The sequence below is a fragment of the Chanodichthys erythropterus genome, chromosome 21, assembly GCF_024489055.1.
Source record: "Chanodichthys erythropterus isolate Z2021 chromosome 21, ASM2448905v1, whole genome shotgun sequence".
Lineage (NCBI taxonomy): Eukaryota > Metazoa > Chordata > Actinopteri > Cypriniformes > Xenocyprididae > Chanodichthys > Chanodichthys erythropterus.
Genome location: NC_090241.1, coordinates 5,368,220 through 5,388,247, shown reverse-complemented (window position 1 = coordinate 5,388,247; position 20,028 = coordinate 5,368,220). Strand labels below are relative to the sequence as shown.

The 20,028-nt window shown below is 40.2% G+C and overlaps 1 protein-coding gene across 1 annotated transcript in view; it reads left to right on the top strand.

The window, feature by feature from the left end:
- kcnh7 (potassium channel, voltage gated eag related subfamily H, member 7) overlaps window positions 1–16,534 on the top strand; it is a 62,994-nt gene extending 46,460 nt beyond the window's left edge. The window contains exons 10-15 of the mRNA XM_067374261.1: window positions 7,313–7,518; window positions 8,975–9,080; window positions 9,493–9,708; window positions 13,056–13,200; window positions 13,403–13,550; window positions 15,927–16,534. Of these exons, the coding sequence (XP_067230362.1) occupies window positions 7,313–7,518; window positions 8,975–9,080; window positions 9,493–9,708; window positions 13,056–13,200; window positions 13,403–13,550; window positions 15,927–16,202 (1,097 nt within the window). The 3' untranslated portion in view covers window positions 16,203–16,534. The remainder of the gene's footprint in view (window positions 1–7,312; window positions 7,519–8,974; window positions 9,081–9,492; window positions 9,709–13,055; window positions 13,201–13,402; window positions 13,551–15,926) is intronic.
- Window positions 16,535–20,028: the final 3,494 nt, after the last annotated feature.

Sequence of the window (20,028 nt, the reverse complement as noted above, 5' to 3'; positions counted from 1 at the left end):
TAATATTATAACACTATTATATATTAAAATAAAAAATAAGTATTAAATAAAAACACAATTATTTTATATCAGCATTGTATTTTTAAGTGTGCTATAAAATAATTGTGTTTTTATTTAATACTTATTTTTTATTTTTAAAATATAATAGTGTTATAATATTAGTATTATTATTTTTTTTTTTTTTTTAACGAACTAAATAAAGTGCAATAATGCTTTTATTAATTATTTTATTTTTTAAAGTTATATTTAATGGGTCACACTATGTGCAGTGTGAGCACCAACCCGAATCTCCAGGTGCTCTCATGAGAACCAGACTGAAAAACTTATGTGCACCCCTGTGTGTATATATATATATATATATATATATATATATATATATATATATATATACAGTATCATTGTCCAAATAGCAGATTACTGAAATGCTGTGGAAATTGGGTCTTACAGTATGGTTCTTGCACACTCATCTAAATTTAATATAAACAGCTCAGAGGCTCACAATGTAATAATAGACTTAATGAAAGAAGTGCTGTCCTTCATTCAAGGATATCTCTCCTGTGATGAGCTCATCATGTTTTTATAGATAGAGAGAGACTGAAATAGAGGAAAGCTGAGGGAAAATGAGAGAATGAGGGAGAGAAAGGTTGTAATTAAATAAGATGAGGGAATGAGAGTGGCAGCAGTGTGGTGCATGTTTCCCTTGTTCATTAGATTTACGAAGTGTCACTTAGTGTGACGGAGAGCCATGAGTGACAGTGCTAGTTTCATTATTTACAGGCACATTTATACACTCGTGCACACATGCTCCAGCCACATTGGTGCAGTGGGCAGGTGGAGCAGGGTAAGCCGAATTTAAATGGTCCATCTCTCTTCCTACGCAAGCTGGCTTTAACAGAATAAGGCCAGGGGAAGAAAAAAAGACACACACACTAACATACTCATGCAACTCAGCAGAAACCTGGTGTACACTGCACGAAATTGCTGAGAGAAGCTACCTCCTGGTTTGTATGTATTCTTAGGTCTCAGATGAGGATTCACTACCTCAGCAAGAATCTGTTGTCTTATGAAAGTGTTGCAGATGGACACTTAATCACTGTACAATAATTCTGGCTCGGGCTCCGTTACTCTAATATCATATTGCTTATAGCCTTACCTCAAATACTTAATGTGCAATATACAGCACAAATTGTTTTAGCCACGACCCTGAGCCGGATTTAGATACGGTGGCAGGTGGCCACTGCCCAGGTGGCTGTCGTTTGTTTGTCAGGTCTGACCTTTGATATGTATCGCTGCAGAAATGTGCTGTCAGGCCTCGACTTTTCTGTTGGCACATGTCCTCAAGAAGCTTGCAGGGGCTTTCAGAAATATGCGCTCACATCAGTGTGTGTCAAGTTACATTGTAACCAAATTGTGAGTTTGCAATCAATGGAAGCCTGTTTTTGGCACGGAATGAAAAAGGTAATTGCGGATTTTTTTTTTCTCACAATTCTAAATTTATTTCTGCAGTTTATATTTTACAATTTTTTAACGAGTTTGTTTGCCCATATAATCTTTAGGGTATTAGGTTAGCTAATTTGGCTTGCTGTCCACTGAAGCATCTTCAACTCGAGCTCTCTATATGCTTTTGATTGGAAGATTAGATGGGCTCGCTCCTCCCTAAATTGCGTTTAGGAACTTCACTAAGTAAGCATCTCGCAATTACGTCTTGAAGCACTTGTGTAACCAATAGTGTAACGGGACGTCAGAGCGGGTGACGTCACGGACCAGGAAACTATAAAGCACCCCTGAGAACAAAGAACGCTAGCTTCTGATACGGATGAAGCAAGCGCTCACAGGCGTGCAGGGAGTATATATATATATAACCCGAGATGTTCCCTTTCATGGGAACATCGACGCTGCGTAGTCGCTTTGGGAACGCTATCCCAACTAGGCCATAAGACCAAATGCCTGTCTGAATCACCTTTCAGGATGACAGTACTGAGGACCCTGGAGTGGAGCCCAAGTCAAGGTTGTAGAACCTAACGAAGGTATGATGAGATGACCACCCCGCAGCATCACAGATATCATTGAGGGGAACCCCCGAAATCAGAGGCAGCCATACCCCTGGTAGAGTGTGCCCGGACGGCCAAAGGCGAGGGCTGTCCGGATGACTTATAAGCAAGAGAGATGGCCTCAACCACCCACTTGCTCATTCTCTGCTTAGACGCGGGACCTCCCTTGTTAGGGGACCCGTAACATATAAACAGCTGTTCTGTTTTTCGCCACAGGGCAGCTCTGTGGACATAGGTGTCTAAAGCCCTCACTGGGCAGAGCAGATTTAGTTTTTCCTGATCCTCATTTGTGAAAGGTTGAGGACAAAAGGCCTGCAGTACAATAGGCCCTGGGACATGAGTAGGGACCTTGGGTATATACCCAGGTCTAGGATGCAAGAAAGCTTTGACCATTCCAGGCGCAAAGTCTAAGCATGAAGGAGCAACTGAAAGTGCCTGAAGATCTCCAATTCTTTTAAGAGATGTAATAGCCAGCAAAAATACAGTTTTTAGCATGAGGAACTTCTCATGTACTTCCTCCAAAGGTTTAAAGGGAGCCGCAGACAGCCCTTCGAGTACGATAGCTAAGTCCCAGGATGGAGTTTTGTACGTACAGCCGGCCTCAGCCTCTGGGTGCCACGGAGAAAACGTATGACTAGTGGGTTTCTTCCCACAGAAACACTCTCTAAAGGAGCGTGATAAGCGGAGATTGCTGCTATATAAACCTTCAATGTAGAAGGAGTTAGACCATCCGAGAATTTTTTCTTGGAGAAATTGCAGTACGTGACTGATAGAGGAGTGGAACGGGTCCACTTGAGACTGGCTACACCAAGTAGCGAACAGCTTCCACTTGTATGCATATAGTTTTCTCGTGGACGGAGCTCTGGAGTGGAGTATTGTCTCCGCAACCTCAGTTGGGAGACCCGATTCTATGAGCTCGGCCCCCTCAGAGGCCAAGCCCACAGTTTCCATAACTCCGGGTGGGGATGAATTATTGTGCCGCCCGCTTGAGACAGAAGGTCCTGCCTGATTGGAATCTCCATGGGGGAGCCGTCTAGAAGGGACACTAAGTCCATGAACCATACTCGGGTTGGCCAGAACGGGGCTACCAATATGAGACGGGCCCTGTCCCGCCGAACCCTCTCCAGAACTCCGGGGAGCAGAGCAATCGGGGGGAAGGCGTACAGACGCAGCCTCGGCCACGTCTGAACCATGGCATCCAACCCCAGGGGGGATGGATGAGTTAGTGAGTACCACAGCGGGCAGTGAGACATCTCTTTCGAGGCGAATAAGTCGACTTCTGCGCGACCGAATTCTTTCCATATCAACTCCACCACCTCGGGGTGGAGTTTCCATTCCCCGGGCCTCGGCCCCTGCCTCGACAGGATGTCTGCCCCCACATTTTGATGCCCCGGGATGTAAGCTGCTCTCAGGGAGAGGAGCTTCCCCTGGGACCACAGGAGGATCCGAAGGACTAATTTGTACAACTGACGAGACCTCAGACCCCCCTGATGGTTGATATATGAGACCACCGACATGTTGTCTGAACGGACCAACACGTGGTGGCCCCTCAGGTCTGGGAGGAAGTATTTGAGTGCTCGAAATACTGCCATCATTTCCAGCCGATTTATGTGCCAAGAACGATGATGGTCCTCCCAAAGACCCTGAGCCGAGCGACCACTCATGATCGCCCCCCAGCCTGTGAGAGATGCGTCCGTCGTTAGCTTTACTCGATGACAAGGAGCTCCCAACACCAGGACCCTGGGACAGGAACCAGGGCTTCTTCCACATGTATAAAGCACGAAGGCATCACCGCGTGACTTTGATCATGCGGAGAGGATTTCCCCTCGGAGAAAACCCCCTGGTCCTGAGCCACCACTGTAAGGGTCTCATGTGCAGCAGGCCAAAAGGTATCACGTTGGACGCCGCTGCCATCAGACCCAACAGTCTCTGAAACTGTTTTACAGTGAGTGACTGGCCTAATTTCACCCCTTTCACGGTTGAGAGAATGGAATTCACTCGAGCAGGAGACAGATGTGCCTGCATCGTAGTAGAATCCCAAACTACCCCTAGATAGTTGGTAGTCTGAGCTGGTAGAAGCACACTCTTCTTGGCATTGAGTCTCAACCCTAACCTTCTCATGTGTGACAGAACTACATCTCGATGTAGAACTGCCTGTTGCTCTGATTGAGCTAAAATCAACCAATCGTCGATATAATTCAGTATGCGGATGCCCTGGAGTCTCAGAGGAGCCAGGGCTGCATCCACGCACTTCGTGAAGGTGCGGGGTGAAAGGGATAGGCCAAAGGGAAGGACCTTGTATTGGTAAGCTTCGCCCCCGAAAGCAAACCTGAGGTACTTCCAATGTGAAGGATGGATTGACACATGAAAGTAAGCGTCTTTCAGATCTATTGCACAAACCAGTCCTCGGACCTGATCTGAGTGGTGATCTGTTTGAGTGTTAGCATCTTGAACTTGAGTTTTTGTACTGAACGATTTAGCATACGTAAATCTATTTACGTCCTAAATCGTACCGGCAGGGAGCAGCCGAATCAAGCGCTGGCCGACCCCCCTCAGAGGGTCGGTGGGGACCGTTGTGCCCTGAAGCACACGAGGTGGCAGGGTTGGCAGAACGTCCCCTTGAGGGTGCCGGAGGGGAGTTAATTTTATAGATTTTAATACAGGACCCCCTCCAGAGGGGGCTACCCTCGGAAGTCCTGGGCCACTGGTGTAAGGACTTCTTCGAAGCCTTCTTGGCGATAATAACAGTCCTCAGATCTGTTCTAACCCGGGAAGGCTTCGGCTGCGTTGCCCGTCCCGGTCCCCAAGCTCTTTGCGGGGGAGCACGGGCAGCAACACTCTGTTTTTGTTGCGCTCTCTTCGCGGATGAGGAGCTGCTAGACGCCCGAGGCTGCTCCCGCTCAGCAGCCTCAGACGGGAGAGAGCCGTGAGGAAGGAACTTCTGGAAGGCCGCTGACTGCTTTTTTGCCTCCTGGAACCTCTCGACGACCGAAGTGACAGAGTCGCCGAAGAGGCCCAGGGGAGACAGCGGCGCATCCAATAAGACGCTCTTATCTCTTTCTCTTATGTCTGATAAGTTTAGCCATAAATGCCTCTCCGTTGCCACCAGGGCTGCCATAGAGCAACCGATTGTTTTTGCCGTCTCCTTGGTGGCACGGAGAAATAGATCAGTGGCTTTACGAAGTTCCTGAATTACATCAAAGCTCGCCTCACCGCTCTCATCGATCTCCTGCAGCAGGTCAGCCTGATATGCTTGAAGGACAGACATCGTGTGTAAACACGCTGCGGCCTGACCTGCTGAGGCATATGCTTTGCCCACCAGAGCTGATGTTGTTCTTAGTGGTCTGGTGGGCAGCGTCTGGGATTTTAGGGACGGCGCGGACTCGGGCGAGAGATAGCTCGCGAGCGTCTCTTCAACCCGAGGCATCGTCCCATAGCCATGTTGTTTAAGCCCCAATATATTGGAATATATAGATGTTTGAGGGTTATATACATGATATTGTGCTGGCTTTTTCCACGACCTCGTCACCTCGGTGTGGAGGTCGGGAAAGAATGGTAATCCCCGACGCTGAGGCTGTGACCGGGCAGGGAGAAAGCGCTCATCCAGTTTGCACTCTTTATCTTTGTCAAAGAACGCCCGGCGTGAACGGAGTGTATGGAGCGTTAACTTTTCGCAATGCACACAGACAGCTCCCTCAAGAGCTGCCTGGGCATGCTCCACTCCCAAACAGGCTACACACAACTCGTGTGTATCCCCGCCCGTGATGAAGCGAGGGCAGGGAGAAGCACACTGAATGAACTGCTGCTTGCCTGTTTGTTCTACCGCCATATTTTATAAATGTGTCTTTCTATATATATATATATATATATATATATATATATATATATATATATATATATATATATATAAGTGCTTGGTGGACTGAAAATACTCTTGCCCTCGGACTAAGAGTTATTTTCGAGCTGTATAACAGACAAAACAACACCAAATAAGACACACAATACACAGAGCGCTTGCTGAAGATGCAGAAGCTAGCGTTCTTTGTTCTCAGGAGTGCTTTATAGTTTCCTGGTCCGTGACGTCACCCGCTCTGACGTACCGTTACACTATTGGTTCAATTACACAAGTGCTTCAAGACGTAATCACGCAGAGGCGTTCCCAAAGTGACTACGCAGCGTTGATGTTACCATGAAAGGGAACCATTTTGCTAGTTTAACAACGGAAAAAAATGGTGCGCCAGTCGCATGGTCCAAAAGGTTGTACCTAGTCTCTTAATGAGTTATGTGTGTGTTTTGGGCGTAACATGCAATAAACCAATCAGGGTGTCATCTCCCATTCCCTTTAAAAGTCAGTTGCGCTTGCACCATGGTGGAATACAGACACTCTCAACCTGACGAGTCAGTTTAAATACATGTGTGTATTGCCATGATTAGTCAAATAATTAGCCAATTTCATTGTCATTACTGCATGAATAAGTAATTCTGATACATACAATGACTATCCATTATGACATGTAGGCCTTTTATTTTTAATATTTGGCATGTTTATGTGCTGTTGCGCTTCCCTATGTGTGTAACAAGCAGAGTGTACGCACGTTGTGCACCTGCCTAAAGGTGCATATTACTAACATGCCCTTTAAATAACAAACAAAAATACTGTGCCATTGATTTAAGACTGGGTTTTTGTTGGTCAATTGTGCAGTCATTTTCATTTGTCTCAAAATAGCAACACGCCAACAATGCACCTGACCACACCTTGTTTTCAGACCAGCACACCCATGGGTGAAGAGATGGGCGCGCGTGTATTTGCTTTTTAAACAATGTGGCACAGGTCGTGAAAATGATAATGTTAATTTCATGGATAAAAGTGTCTGTCTGTATCTTGGAAATGTGAGAAAAAAAGTCAAAAATGTGTTGCAAACAGAAAAAAAAATTATGAACTGAGAGATGTTTTTCTTTGAGAGATCTAAACTCAGAATCGCATTTCCTCATGCAGATTCTGCAATGGGTTCAGGTTGGTCACACGGATTCATCGCATTAATCCATGTAACACTACTTGGTTTTTAAATGACTTCTGGGAGCTGTGCCTCATATATCACTACTACAATAGACAATGAACCTTTTTTGCCTACATACAATCACACACGCTCTAATATGGAAACTTGCTTTCCCCTTTCTCACTCTTTGTCCATTTCCTTCATTGTTCATTGCTTTATCTTCTCTTCCCTCTCTTCTCTGATCATTGTACACCCACCTCTCAGGTAAGAATGATATTTTTGGAGAGATGATTCATCTGTACGCCAAGCCAGGGAAAGCCAACGCAGATGTTCGGGCACTGAGCTACTGCGACCTGCACACCATCCACAGAGAGGATCTTCTGGAGGTTCTGGACATGTATCCTGAATTCTCTGACTACTTCCTGTCCAATCTGGAGCTCACGTTCAACCTGCGCGATGAGAACACCAAGGTAGAACAGCAAGCTATTACTAAGTACTTACAGTTTTCAAAAAAACAGATGAATTTACTATGCAAAATACACTAACATTCACTATATAAAGCTCCCTCCGCAGTCAAACCCCAACCTTTTATGGAAACTAAGTATAAACATCTTCAAAAACTATGAGCACATTAGTACAATAATTAAATAACTTTATTAATCCTAGATGGGTAATTTACTGTAGTTTTGGGCATACAGTGAAAAGCACAGGGTCTTTAAAAACCTGGATATAGGAGGAAGGCTAATTTTAAAAGTGTTATAAGGAAAAGTTATGTAAATGAATAAAACATTTTATGTCTATGGGTCTTGAAATTGTGAGTAATATATTTTTGTAAAGATCCTTATCAAGTAAATAATGTAGAAATATCATGGAGCTTTTGAATATTGTTGTGGACAATGAGACAGTATATTCTAAGTCTTCTGAATCCATACAATTAGCTAGGTAGTTTTTTGACGAATGGACATAAGATTTATGTTGTTATTCTGATAATCATCCCTCTCCTTGAGCCATTGTGTTTCAGTGAATAATGACTTCAGTTTTGATGTGTAATTCCTCTTGGCACGAGTTTGCAAACAGCGATGATGTTTTTTGTTGGTGGAGCCTACCTGATAGCATAAAATGGAAGCCACAGAATAAAAGATAATAAAATAATGTTTTAATTTTTTTAAATTTCACATTTCTGACTTTTTTTCTCGCAAATCCTAGTTTATATCTCACAATTCTTAGAAGGATGAACAGAATTGTGAGATATAATCATTATTCTGTCTTTTTTCCTCAGATTTTGATTGGGAGATATAAACACGCAAATGCAAGAAAAAAAGATCTGTGAAAAGTTTTCAGAATTGTGAGATAAAAAATCTTATAGGCTATGTTTAAAGGTTATCTAAGTTAAAATGGTATAGGTTTAAATATTATTTTATGCTGTAACTGCTATGTATGAACTGCAAATATGAATATCTGTTTACATCAAATTTACGCTTTAATAGTAGACTAATCGTTGCCGATATCATCAGTCCTGTCTGTGACTTGCAACATAAATGTCTGCGTTTAGTTTCTAAGGACATCTTCAACGAATGTATTCTATAAAAATTAAGATTATATTTTTTGCATTCCGATTCTGACATCCACCAAGGGCACAACAAAACATTTTTCTCTTATTCTGTGCCTGAGACTTTGCCTGTTTTCCTCCACTTGTTACCAAATTAGTCTATTGATGACTTTTATGATGCAATTTTATCTCTTTTATGGCAGTTTGACTGTCATTATATTTAAAGAATAGGCAGGAAGTTTCTACAGAAAAATCCACTTTTGGGCTCCTCAGAAGAAAGCCAATCTGTTTTTCCCCTACTAATGTTGCTGCAGTAAATAAAGTTAAATGCTGTTTAATGCTTTTCCTAATGTAATGTCATTTCTTGTGTGTGGCAGGGCGCCACAGCTCCACACAGGAACCTTTACACGGCCGTGAGTGATTCAGACACTGAAGACCCTGACGTCAGGACTAAACCCTGCTTTAAAAGGAACCACTCTTCAGGTCAGGACCTTCTCCTCATGTTCTGCTCACATTTCTGTCTTCCTCTCTTCCATTGTTCTCTCCTTTTTCGGTCCCTCCTTTGTTTCCCTTCCCCCCGTCGCCTCCCCTCCTCTTTCCACCCATCTCTTTTCTCTCCCACTGGGTTTCAAGCTGTTGCCATGGTGATTGTTGGCCACAGACAGATGTTTGTTATTGTGTGGTTGCACCCTGCCAGATTTTACCTGAACGGTCAAGAGCCGTTTTATCCCCCGTCCCTGTATAACCCACTGTTTGGATTATTTATCTCAGCCAAATCTCTCACTCTCTTACTGGCACATTCCTCACTCTCTTTTTTTCTTTGTTCAAGGTGCAATCTGGAGAGTGACCGTGAGAACCATTTGTGTAAAGCTGTGAGGACTTTGTGTTCCCTCAGGTTCTCCGAGCAGACCGAGCGGGACAGACCGGGAAAGGAGAAGAGATCACGAGGTTCGCTCATTGCCTGGAGAGGAGGAAGAGGAGAAGGAGGAAGAGGAGGGTGAGGAAGAGACAGCGAGGCCTTTGAGTTTGGGTCAATCCCTTCCTTACAACCTGAACACCATCCCTGACACATACACTAGAGATTGTGTTGAAAACAGTCTGTTCCATAAAGGTATACATAAACATACTCATTCATAAGGGTGTCCTACTGTGGGAAAAAAGTGATTGGAAGCATACTGTATCAAGATGTTTATAATGCCTTATAATACAAATTGAAATTCATCTGTTCATTGTGAACAGTTACAAAAGTAATCATATGTTTTTTTATTTGTAGATTTTTTTATTAGGGCTGGATGATTAATCAAAAAGTAATCAAAACAGAAATTCAGAACCTCTAACTGACGTAATTTTCCCATGTCGGTTATTTTGTTTTTTTAATCTTGTTAATACTTTCCCCTTAAAAACAAACTACCGCATGTGTAGTCACATAACTCCACCCTGTCCAGTCAGCGGCATGGAAGCAACAAGGATGCAAACTCAAACACAGAGTCAAGACACACAGACGATCCCTGAAGTGAGACTGCATCCTCACGAAAGTTTGTCAATTGTATGTGTTTAAAGGCTTGCCAGTATGAACACTCAAATGATTTTTGACCCTATCATTATGAGCTGCTACGCTGTTGCATTGTGGCACACGTAGACTCATACAAACAGCTCGCACATCATGTGAAGATCGCGCGCACAACGCTGTCCTGTGATTTATCTCTAAAGTAGCTTAGAAACTCAAGTTATAGCATATAATTTTCTACTTTTGAAGTAACTACTTACAACCCACAGCTTCACAATTAATAGAGAGACGGTATGACTAATTCACACACGCAGTCGCTCTCATTAATGCGTTCAGATATGTACTAGTACTGTGCTAATTTATCTGTGTCTGATTTACAACAGAAATCTGTAAGAAATGTTATGAACCATAGACAAAATAACTGCTGAAAGTGAGCTGCCATATCAGAGCACTCTTTCATTAGGAAAAAATATCCCACTTGTAATAGTCAAGCATATTTACAGTACAGTACAAACTGAAGCATATTTACAGAACAGTACAGTACAGTACAAACAGTACAAAATTTGTCAGTGAACTACGAGGGCAAAAAAACCCAGCAAACAAACAAAATAATTGTTCATTAATCATAATCGAGGTAAAATGTTTAATTAATCGAGGTTATCGTCCAGTCCTATTTTTTATTCAAAATATATCCCTTATGATAATTTAAAGTTGCAGTGAAACAGAAATAGCAACAGATCATTTCTTCTATATTGTGACATACATTAGTAGTGAAATGGATTATCTAAAAAGTAAAGAATGTAGTGTGGGACTTCATTCTGTCCATCACTTGTTGATTGGATGGAGGCAGATCTGAATGCGAGTTAGCAGTCGATTGTAAGAAAGGGCCGGGGTTTGTGCAGATAAAGAGAAGTCAGGCATAGTTCACCAGAAAAACTTAAAAGACATTTCCTAAATTAAATTAGCTTTTGTATTGTAACTGTGCTAAAAAGCAACAGACTATTTCCTTTGTATTGTGACATTTTAGTTAGATGTTTGAATTATTTTGTTTAAATCTGGATTTATTTGTAAAGTTATTTTCATGAATATCATTCCAAAGCAACATGTTTAAACATATAAGTAATCAATCTGATAAATGTTAACACATTGTCTTTACATATTGCTAAAAATGCATTTTTAAAAATAATTTTCTTTTTTTCCCTCACATTTTCTAGCATGCCATGGGCCCTAGTTTGACAATCCCTGATCTAGAGAAAGTTTGCCATTTAGAATGATTTCATGAAAATGTGTTTGTAACAGGTTTATAACATATTGCTTTTTTAAAAAGGTAACTTTTCACAGGTGAAATCTAGTCATTTCAACAGGAATCCCACACGATCTGAAAATTTGCACAAGGGCTGAAAATTTTCCCACACAGATTTTGCTACTGATTCACGTTAGTAACGCATTCACCACATTGACCAACAGAAGCTGCTTTGTTTAAAAGCTGTGCTTCATACATCACTACACTTTTGACAATAGATATTGGACCCTCCTTGCCTGCAAAATTGCACTAATGTGACCACATCTTAAGGTGTATTATATGGAATTATGAATGCATTTAGTATAATAACAACAGACTGAGTACATAAATTGAATTCATAAATAACCTGAAGAAAACAATGACTCAGACAAGTGCTGCAATTTTACTGAGACTGTGTACTGCGAAGAAGAGGTTTTATAATGTATGAAAAATAGCCACGTACCAATTCAGAGGCTGCATCCTTCGAAGGACGATTGTGTCACAAAGGCTGTCCCAAATGTGTCCTCGTAATGTGTCCTTCATTTCCTGAGCAATGACGGATGCAACAGATGGATCCTTCGTGGCCTACCATTGCCAGAATTTATTGTGTGCCTATGACAACAGGATATTTTTTAAAAAGAAATTGTCGGATTACACTTCTAAAAGTAAATATTGGGTTTCAACTTACTCGAATATCCAATGATACAAATGCTGACTTGCATCTTACTAAGATGTGATTTTATATAGTTTATACTCTTTATTATCTACAGAAATAGACCATGGTGAACATATTTAGACAGATAATAAATCCTGTGTTGTTTTCAGACAGTTGAATATAACTTTCAACAGTCCAGTACAATCGTTTCTGCCACTCGTCAACGGCAGCTGTCACAGTTGCTAGGCGACAAGAACAATCATCCGTAAGCTAGACCATCCCATTTAACAACGCTCGGTCTGACCATCACGGCCTTTGAAGTTTGAGTCCTCCAAAGGATGCAGCCTCTGAATTGGGACAGAGCTAATGACTGCTGATATAATTATACAGCCAGAGAACTTCCCTCTCTTTCCTTCTCTCATTCTTTCTCCAGATCTCTAAATATTACAAAACAACCCTAGAGCTCATGATTAGATTGAGCTTGGTGTAATATCTTGTTGAGGCAAACACACACAAACACATTCTTTTGGCTTCTGGGGATTGCGGCTATTATATTAGGGGACACTTGGTGCAGTGTGGAGATTATTAATGATGTGTGTGTGTGTGTGTGTGTGTGTGTGTGTGTGTGTGTGTGTGTGTGTGTGTGTGTGTGTGTGTGTGTGTGTGTGTGTGTGTGTGTGTGTGTGTGTGTGTGTGTGTGTGTGTGTGTGTGTGTGCGCATGTGATGTATAATTTGTCTTATTGGAGTGATATATGTTTTATTAAAGTGTGTATGTGATGTGTGTGTGTGTGTATATATGTATATATATATATATATATATATATATATATATATATGTGTGTGTGTGTGTGTGTGTGTGTGTGTGTGTGTGTGTGTGTGTATGATTGCAGTACAATTGACACATACGAACCCAATTAATCTTACATATGTGCATGATGCATTAAGTTTGTATGTATCAGGTATGTTTGTGTGTGTGTCTGTGATTAATTGCACTGGGACTTGTGTTTCTCTAGATGTGCGTGTTGAAGAATGGCCTTGTGGGAATGCAGATGACTCAGCGAAATCTCAGGACAGAGAAGGAGGAGACGACTGTGAAAGTGACATCACATTCGGTGAAATGGAGCAAAGACTGGATCTACTACAGGAACACCTGAACAGGTGAGAGAGAGAAATGGACATAAAGTAGGTCACATGAAAGAGTAAATAAAGAGGATACAAGTTAAAGCATCAACTTTATCATCCAGAACATTTTGTGCTATTGATAGAATTGTGCCTACCGCCATCTGCTGGTCACGGACGGTATTGTACTTCTGCGTCAATGTATGTATGTGTATATATATATATATATATGTGTGTGTAGGCTGGAAGCGCAGATGACATCAGACATCCAGGCTATTTTACAGTTGCTCCAGAGGCAGAGCGCTCTTGGACCTCCAGCGTACAGCACTGTGGCCGTCAGCCCAGAGTACCACAAACCCGTGCAGCCCGTCACCGCCATGCAGACACAGGTAACACACCGGCTGTGGAAAGCTAGTGTGCATACTGCACGTTATACACTCAGAATACCCCAGCAACCAATAAGAACACCCTAGCAACTGATTTGCAATTACTAAAAACACCGTTAAAGTAGATTTTTGAATGTCTTTGTTTTTTTACATACAATTTTGTATTTTTCGTTTTTTTAATTGTTGTGGGTTCCAAATAATATAATTAATAATTATGATGTTTGTGGGTCAAACTGATGCTAACTGGTTTTAATACAGTTTACACTGTGAAAAATGTGGAAGTAAGGTGTTTTCTTGGAATGTGCACAATTCATTAGCCATTATAGGTAAATAAATATGAAAAATTAAGTCCAGTAAATGATCAAACTATTTGTGCTACAAACCAATGTGTTTATAATTACAGTACATGAAAATAACATATATTATTTTGCAATATCAAGCAGCATGACAAGCAGACACCGGAAGCCAGACACATTCAGTTTATAAATTACTGCTCTTACATGAAAAATAAGGCGGATATTACAACAAAATGATGACTTTACAAAATAAAACAAAGCAAATATGAGAACATATGACAAATAAAACTGTATTAAAATATTTTTGACATTTTCTAATTGTATTTAATATTTCCAGTTTGACAAAATAAATATACTATGGAAGCTTGTTTCCACCATGAAATAAAAATACATTAGGTAATGGCAACTTTTTATCTCACAATTCTGACTTTTTCCTCAAAATTGTGAGATATAAACTCACAATTGTGTGATATAAAGTCATAATTACGATTTATAGTCATAATTACAAGTTATAAAGTCAGAATTGCATGATAGAGTCAGAATTGTGTGATATAAAGTCATAATTACAAGTTATAAAGACAGAATTGTGTGATATAGTCATAATTACAAGTTATAAAGTCAGAATTGTGTGATATAAAGTCATAATTATGATTTATAAAGTCATAATTACAAGTTATAAAGACAGAATTGTGTGATATAAAGTCATAATTACGATTTATAAAGTCATAATTACAAGTTATAAAGTCAGAATTGCATGATAGAGTCAGAATTGTGTGATATAAAGTCATAATTACAAGTTATAAAGACAGAATTGTGTGATATAGTCATAATTACAAGTTATAAAGTCAGAATTGTGTGATATAAAGTCATAATTACGATTTATAAAGTCATAATTACAAGTTATAAAGACAAAATTGTGTGATATAAAGTCATAATTACGATTTATAAAGTCATAATTACAAGTTATAAAGTCAGAATTGCATGATAGAGTCAGAATTGTGTGATATAAAGTCATAATTACAAGTTATAAAGACAGAATTGTGTGATATAGTCATAATTACGAGTTATAAAGTCATAATTGTGTGATATAAAGTCATAATTACAAGTTATAAAGTCATAATTGTGTGATATAAAGTCATAATTACAAGTTATAAAGACAGAATTGTGTGATATAGTCATAATTACGAGTTATAAAGTCACAGTTGTGTGATACAAACTTACAAAGTCATAATTATGAGTTATAAAATCAGAATTGCAAGATAGAGTCAGAATTGTGTGATACAAACTTACAAAGTCATAATTACGAGTTATAAAGTCAGAATTGTGTGATATAAAGTCATAATTACGAGTTATAAAGTCAGAATTGCATGATTCTGAGATACAAACTTTGTGAGGGGAAAAAGAGTTTTTATCATGCAATTCTGACTATAACTCACAATTCTGACTTTATATCACAATTCTGACTTTATAACTCACAATTGTGAGTTTATATCTCACAATTCTGAGAAAAAAGTCAGAATTGTGAGATGCAAACTTGCAATAACCTTTTTTTATTTAGTGGTGAAAACAAGCTTCCACAATATACTGTATTCAGTAATTACAAATGTAGTTATATATATTTATTTTTACATTTTTCAACTTTTGTTTAATGTTTGTGCTTTTGTAGGCTATGTTGGCCATGCTTTTTTGCAGCATGTTTTTGAATGTGCTGTTAAACGGATATTTCCGGGCACATCACATCAAAAATCAAGAAACATCTGGTCACCCTTCTTTACAGCTGACTAATAACAACCAGAAATACCCTAGCAACTGTCTAGCAATGCTACGGCATACTATTTTTAAAAATAGTGTGTGAAAATATGCAGTATGGAACAATAATAGTTTAAAACAGTAGCAGAATCTTATTTTAATCGACAGTGAGAGAGCATTCGCCCACGTATAAGTGCTGTGCACCATATCAGAGCAATTTGATCTCAAATTTTTGCCAGTCAAGAAGGAGATTACAGCTGATTGAATTTGCAATAGAATACTAACATACTACATTTGAACTGCAGAAATGTTTAATCTGTTTTCTTCTTTGCAGAGTCCTGATCTAGAGAACGCCTACAAAGCCAAAGACTCCATGCCTGCCGTAACCATGGAGATGACCTCTGATGTCAGCACGGCAACTCCGTTAGTGACAGACTCAGAGTGGGAGGCGGAGCTGAAACCACTGGAAAATGAGCCTTCTGCGTCACAGCAGCCAAGATCTTTCCAAATGTCAATCAGACAAGCGTCGTTCCCAGATTCGTCACCCGGAGGCGGATTGATGCCGGGTCTCCACAGGCCCTCCTCTGATCCTGGACTTCCAGGGCAGTAACATAAGGTCAAAGGTTTTGATGGTAATGAAGCAGAGTTCAATAACAACAGAATTCATAGGGACAAGTACAGTAAGAGCAGTGTTCAATAATGAGGTTTGAGTTCTAATATTCCTCATAGAGGAATCACACTCCTGTATGCTTTCATGTAACTATGCATAGACAGAACAAACTACAGTAAACTCAGCCTCCTCCCTTCAAAACCACCCTCCAGCTAGACTCAGGGTAGAGAACACAAAACCGAAGAGTCATATGCAAAGAACCTTCCATGTCCCTTATATAGTTACCTTCAAAAATGTTGTAGTCAAACAAAAGCAGGTGAACAGATGCATTAATGCAGTACGAATCAGCTTAAAGGTTGTTCATATTTGTAAATAATATATAAATAGAGCGGTGTTCAGGAAGTAACGTACTGGACATACAACCATGTTAATGAAAGAAAGATGCATGCTAGGGCAAAAAAATGCAGTGTTTGTTTATTTTTTTGCATGTTTCTTAAAAAAACACTTGCATTGGTAAATTGGTGACATGAGCTCGGTTTTTTGTCCTTATATTATATTTGAGATTTATATATGTATTTAACTATGAATTTCCTGGTATTCAGGAAGAATCTTTACTTGAACTGAACTCTGCAAAGCAAAGCCTCATCATGAACACTATCGTCATCATTTTAAAATAGCACATTATTCCACCCATATCAGATTTCCACAATGACACACTGTCCCTTCAGAGCCAACTAAACATTTTAGCATTGTCAGTATTGCAGTATCATGTCTCAGTATTGAATTTGACAAAACTTTGTTGGTCCAAGTGAATGTCACCATTTATTGGCCCTCATGGAGGGTAATTCAAACCACAGATGAGAGATCCATCACCACAGAAACAGTTGTGGGTTTTTAACACTTAAAGGGTCATTTTAATCCTGGGCAAATCTTATTTGCAATCAATTTTATTGACCTGCTCATACTTGCAGCTCACAGCCTGTTTTAACAACTGCTTGTCCATCCGAGGAAATGTCGCCACATAGATCTGCTCAGGTTGTCCGCTCCAGTTAACACATTTGCTGCTGCTGTTTGAGATTCGTGAAAGGCTTATGAATATTTAATGAGGTAAGCGCTGAGGCAGTTTATGATTGGTTGTCTGTTGCTAAACAACTCAAGTTTAAACAACTAAACAACCTTTGGATTCTAGCACTCTTAAAAGGTTAGTTCACCCAAGAATGAAATTTCTGTCATTAATTACTCACCCTCATGTCGTTCCACACCCATAAGACCTTCGTTCATCTTCGAAACACATATTAAGATATTTTTGATAAAATCAGATGGCTCAGTGAGGCCTGCATTGACAGAAAGGCAATTAACACTTTCAGATGCCCAGAAAGCTACTAAAGACATATTTAAAACAGTTCATGTGACTACAGTGGTTCAACCTTAATGTTATGAAGCGACGAGAATACTTTTTGTGCGCCAAAAAAAAAAAAAAAAACGACTTTACTCAACAATATCTAGTGATGGACGATTTCAAAACACTGCTTCATGAAGCTTCGAAGCTTTACAAATCTTTTGTTTCAAATCAGTGGTTTGGACAGTTTTGACAGTTTGATACACGCTCCAAACCACTGATTCAAAACAAAAGATTCGTAAAGCTTCAAAGCTTCAAAGTCGTTATTTTGTTGTTGTTTGGTGCACAAAAAGAATTCTCTTCATAACATTATGGTTGAACCACTTTAGTCACATGAACTGTTTTAAATGCGTCTTTAGTACCTTGAAATTGTTAATTGTTGTGCTGTCAATGGAGGCCTCACTGAGCCATTGGATTTCATCAAAAATAACTTAATTTGTGTTCTGAAGATGAACGAAGATCTTAAGACGAGTGTGGAACGACATGATCGTGAGTAATGAATGACAGTGTTACGTGCTTAAAGTTGTTCAGTGGAATGACCGCAACATTTAAATGAGACACAGCTGTTGAGGCGTGGGGAGGAACAAACCAAACAACAAGGGAAACAATTAATATCCGATATTTATTAACACGGTAGAGATAAGTCAACAAGTAAGACATAAACAAAGTAAAAGTAAGGAAAGAACGAGGATGTCGCCAAAGAAAAGAAATAATCAGAACAAAACCCACTAACTAGCGCCCACGCCCCTAAACTAACTACCAAAAATAAAATGTAAAAACAAAACCGAAAACTTCGGCGCGGCGCCTTAACTAAAACTCCACTAAATAAATAAACAAAAATACAGGGAAGGCGAGCACCCGCATTATAACTAACATTATTTGCTAGCTGACACGCACTATGCGGAATTCACCGTGGTCAGTGAGGTTGATGTTATCTCTGAGCTGTCCGCAGCAAAAGGTTTCATTATCGGTCAACCCCTCGGTTGACAGATAATGACTTCACGCCAGAATTCGAATGCGTTCAAACATTTCGCACGAGAGACTTGTCTGCAGGAGAAGGGTTTCATTATTTGTCAACCACTCGATTGACAGATAATGACTTCACGCCAGATTTCGAGTGGACTCAAACATTTAACAGGAGACTTGTATCACTCTCTAACGCCGTCAGCTTAACTATTACACAGAAACAAACAACCAGATACTGTCTCAATGAACCACAGACTAAATAAACAGTTCGCAAACACAAAGAATGACTGGCTCTGGCTCGACAAGCGTGAGTGAGGTCCAAGCCCAAACGCTCACTGCAGGTGGAATGCCGCCGAAGCCTTTTAAATGATCAGCCACCCGCAGATTGGCAGAACGCTGGTTGGGACGTCAGAGCGTCATGACGTCACCAAGATGAGCCCCGCTTTACCGTCAACCTAAAACTCGACAGACAGATAAGAAAGAGAGAGAGAGAGAAAAAAAAACTAAAACAAAATACAAAAACATACGTGGAACGTAACAGACAGAATTTTCATTTTTGGGTGAACTAACCCTTTAAAGCAAGGTTAACGCTTCATTTTCCAAGGTTAAAGGCAGTGCTAATACAATTGCTTAACCCAGGGTTAAAACTGGCCCTGTAAAAAGCCCTTTTATGTTATATATGCGTTTGTTCTCATTTCTTTATGCAGTTCATTTTATACAGATTCATTTTAGAAGGTTCTTACGTTCTAAGGCTGTAGCAGTGTTATAGTTTAATTTTTATCTGTAGAAATATTTCTGGACAATGCGATCTGCAGGAGAAAGCTCTTGCTCTGTAGCAGCAGTAATCCCTGGCCTTCCAGAAGATAGATCTACGTTAACAGAACCTATTAAACGCACACTTTTAGTCTTGCAGTATAACATGACAGTGAGTTCATGTGTAGAAGGACTGCATGTTTAACCAAAGTTAGTTAGTTGAATTAATCACTTAATCCACATTTAATGAGATGCATTGAAACACACTGTCTTCCTAGTGTCAGCTAAAACAAAAAAAGAAAAAAAGAGCAGAAAAATGTATGCATGTCTTAATTTAGTACTTTACTCATAGGGTCACCAGATTTAGAGCTTCTGCATGAACGGATGAATCTGATTGGTAGGCTGAAATCTGGAGGCGGAGCATCAGGACATATCAGTGTATGCGAAAGAGGCTCTAAATCCTCATCTCCCATCACACAGATATGTGTTTGGCCGTCATCATCACTGGCTCGTGTGACCGCTGTGATCACGGCATGTGTTGACCCAACAGTTTCCTGTGAGACGGTCCAAGTCATGTCTCGTGTTTTAGTAAGTTGGCCAGAGTGCGTTTGCCGCAGGGGTGCTTCTGGGACGAGGCCAGGACACGTGCCAGTGCGGGAAGAGAGCGAGAGAAGGATACGATATTATTGCGATCTTTTGCACAAACTC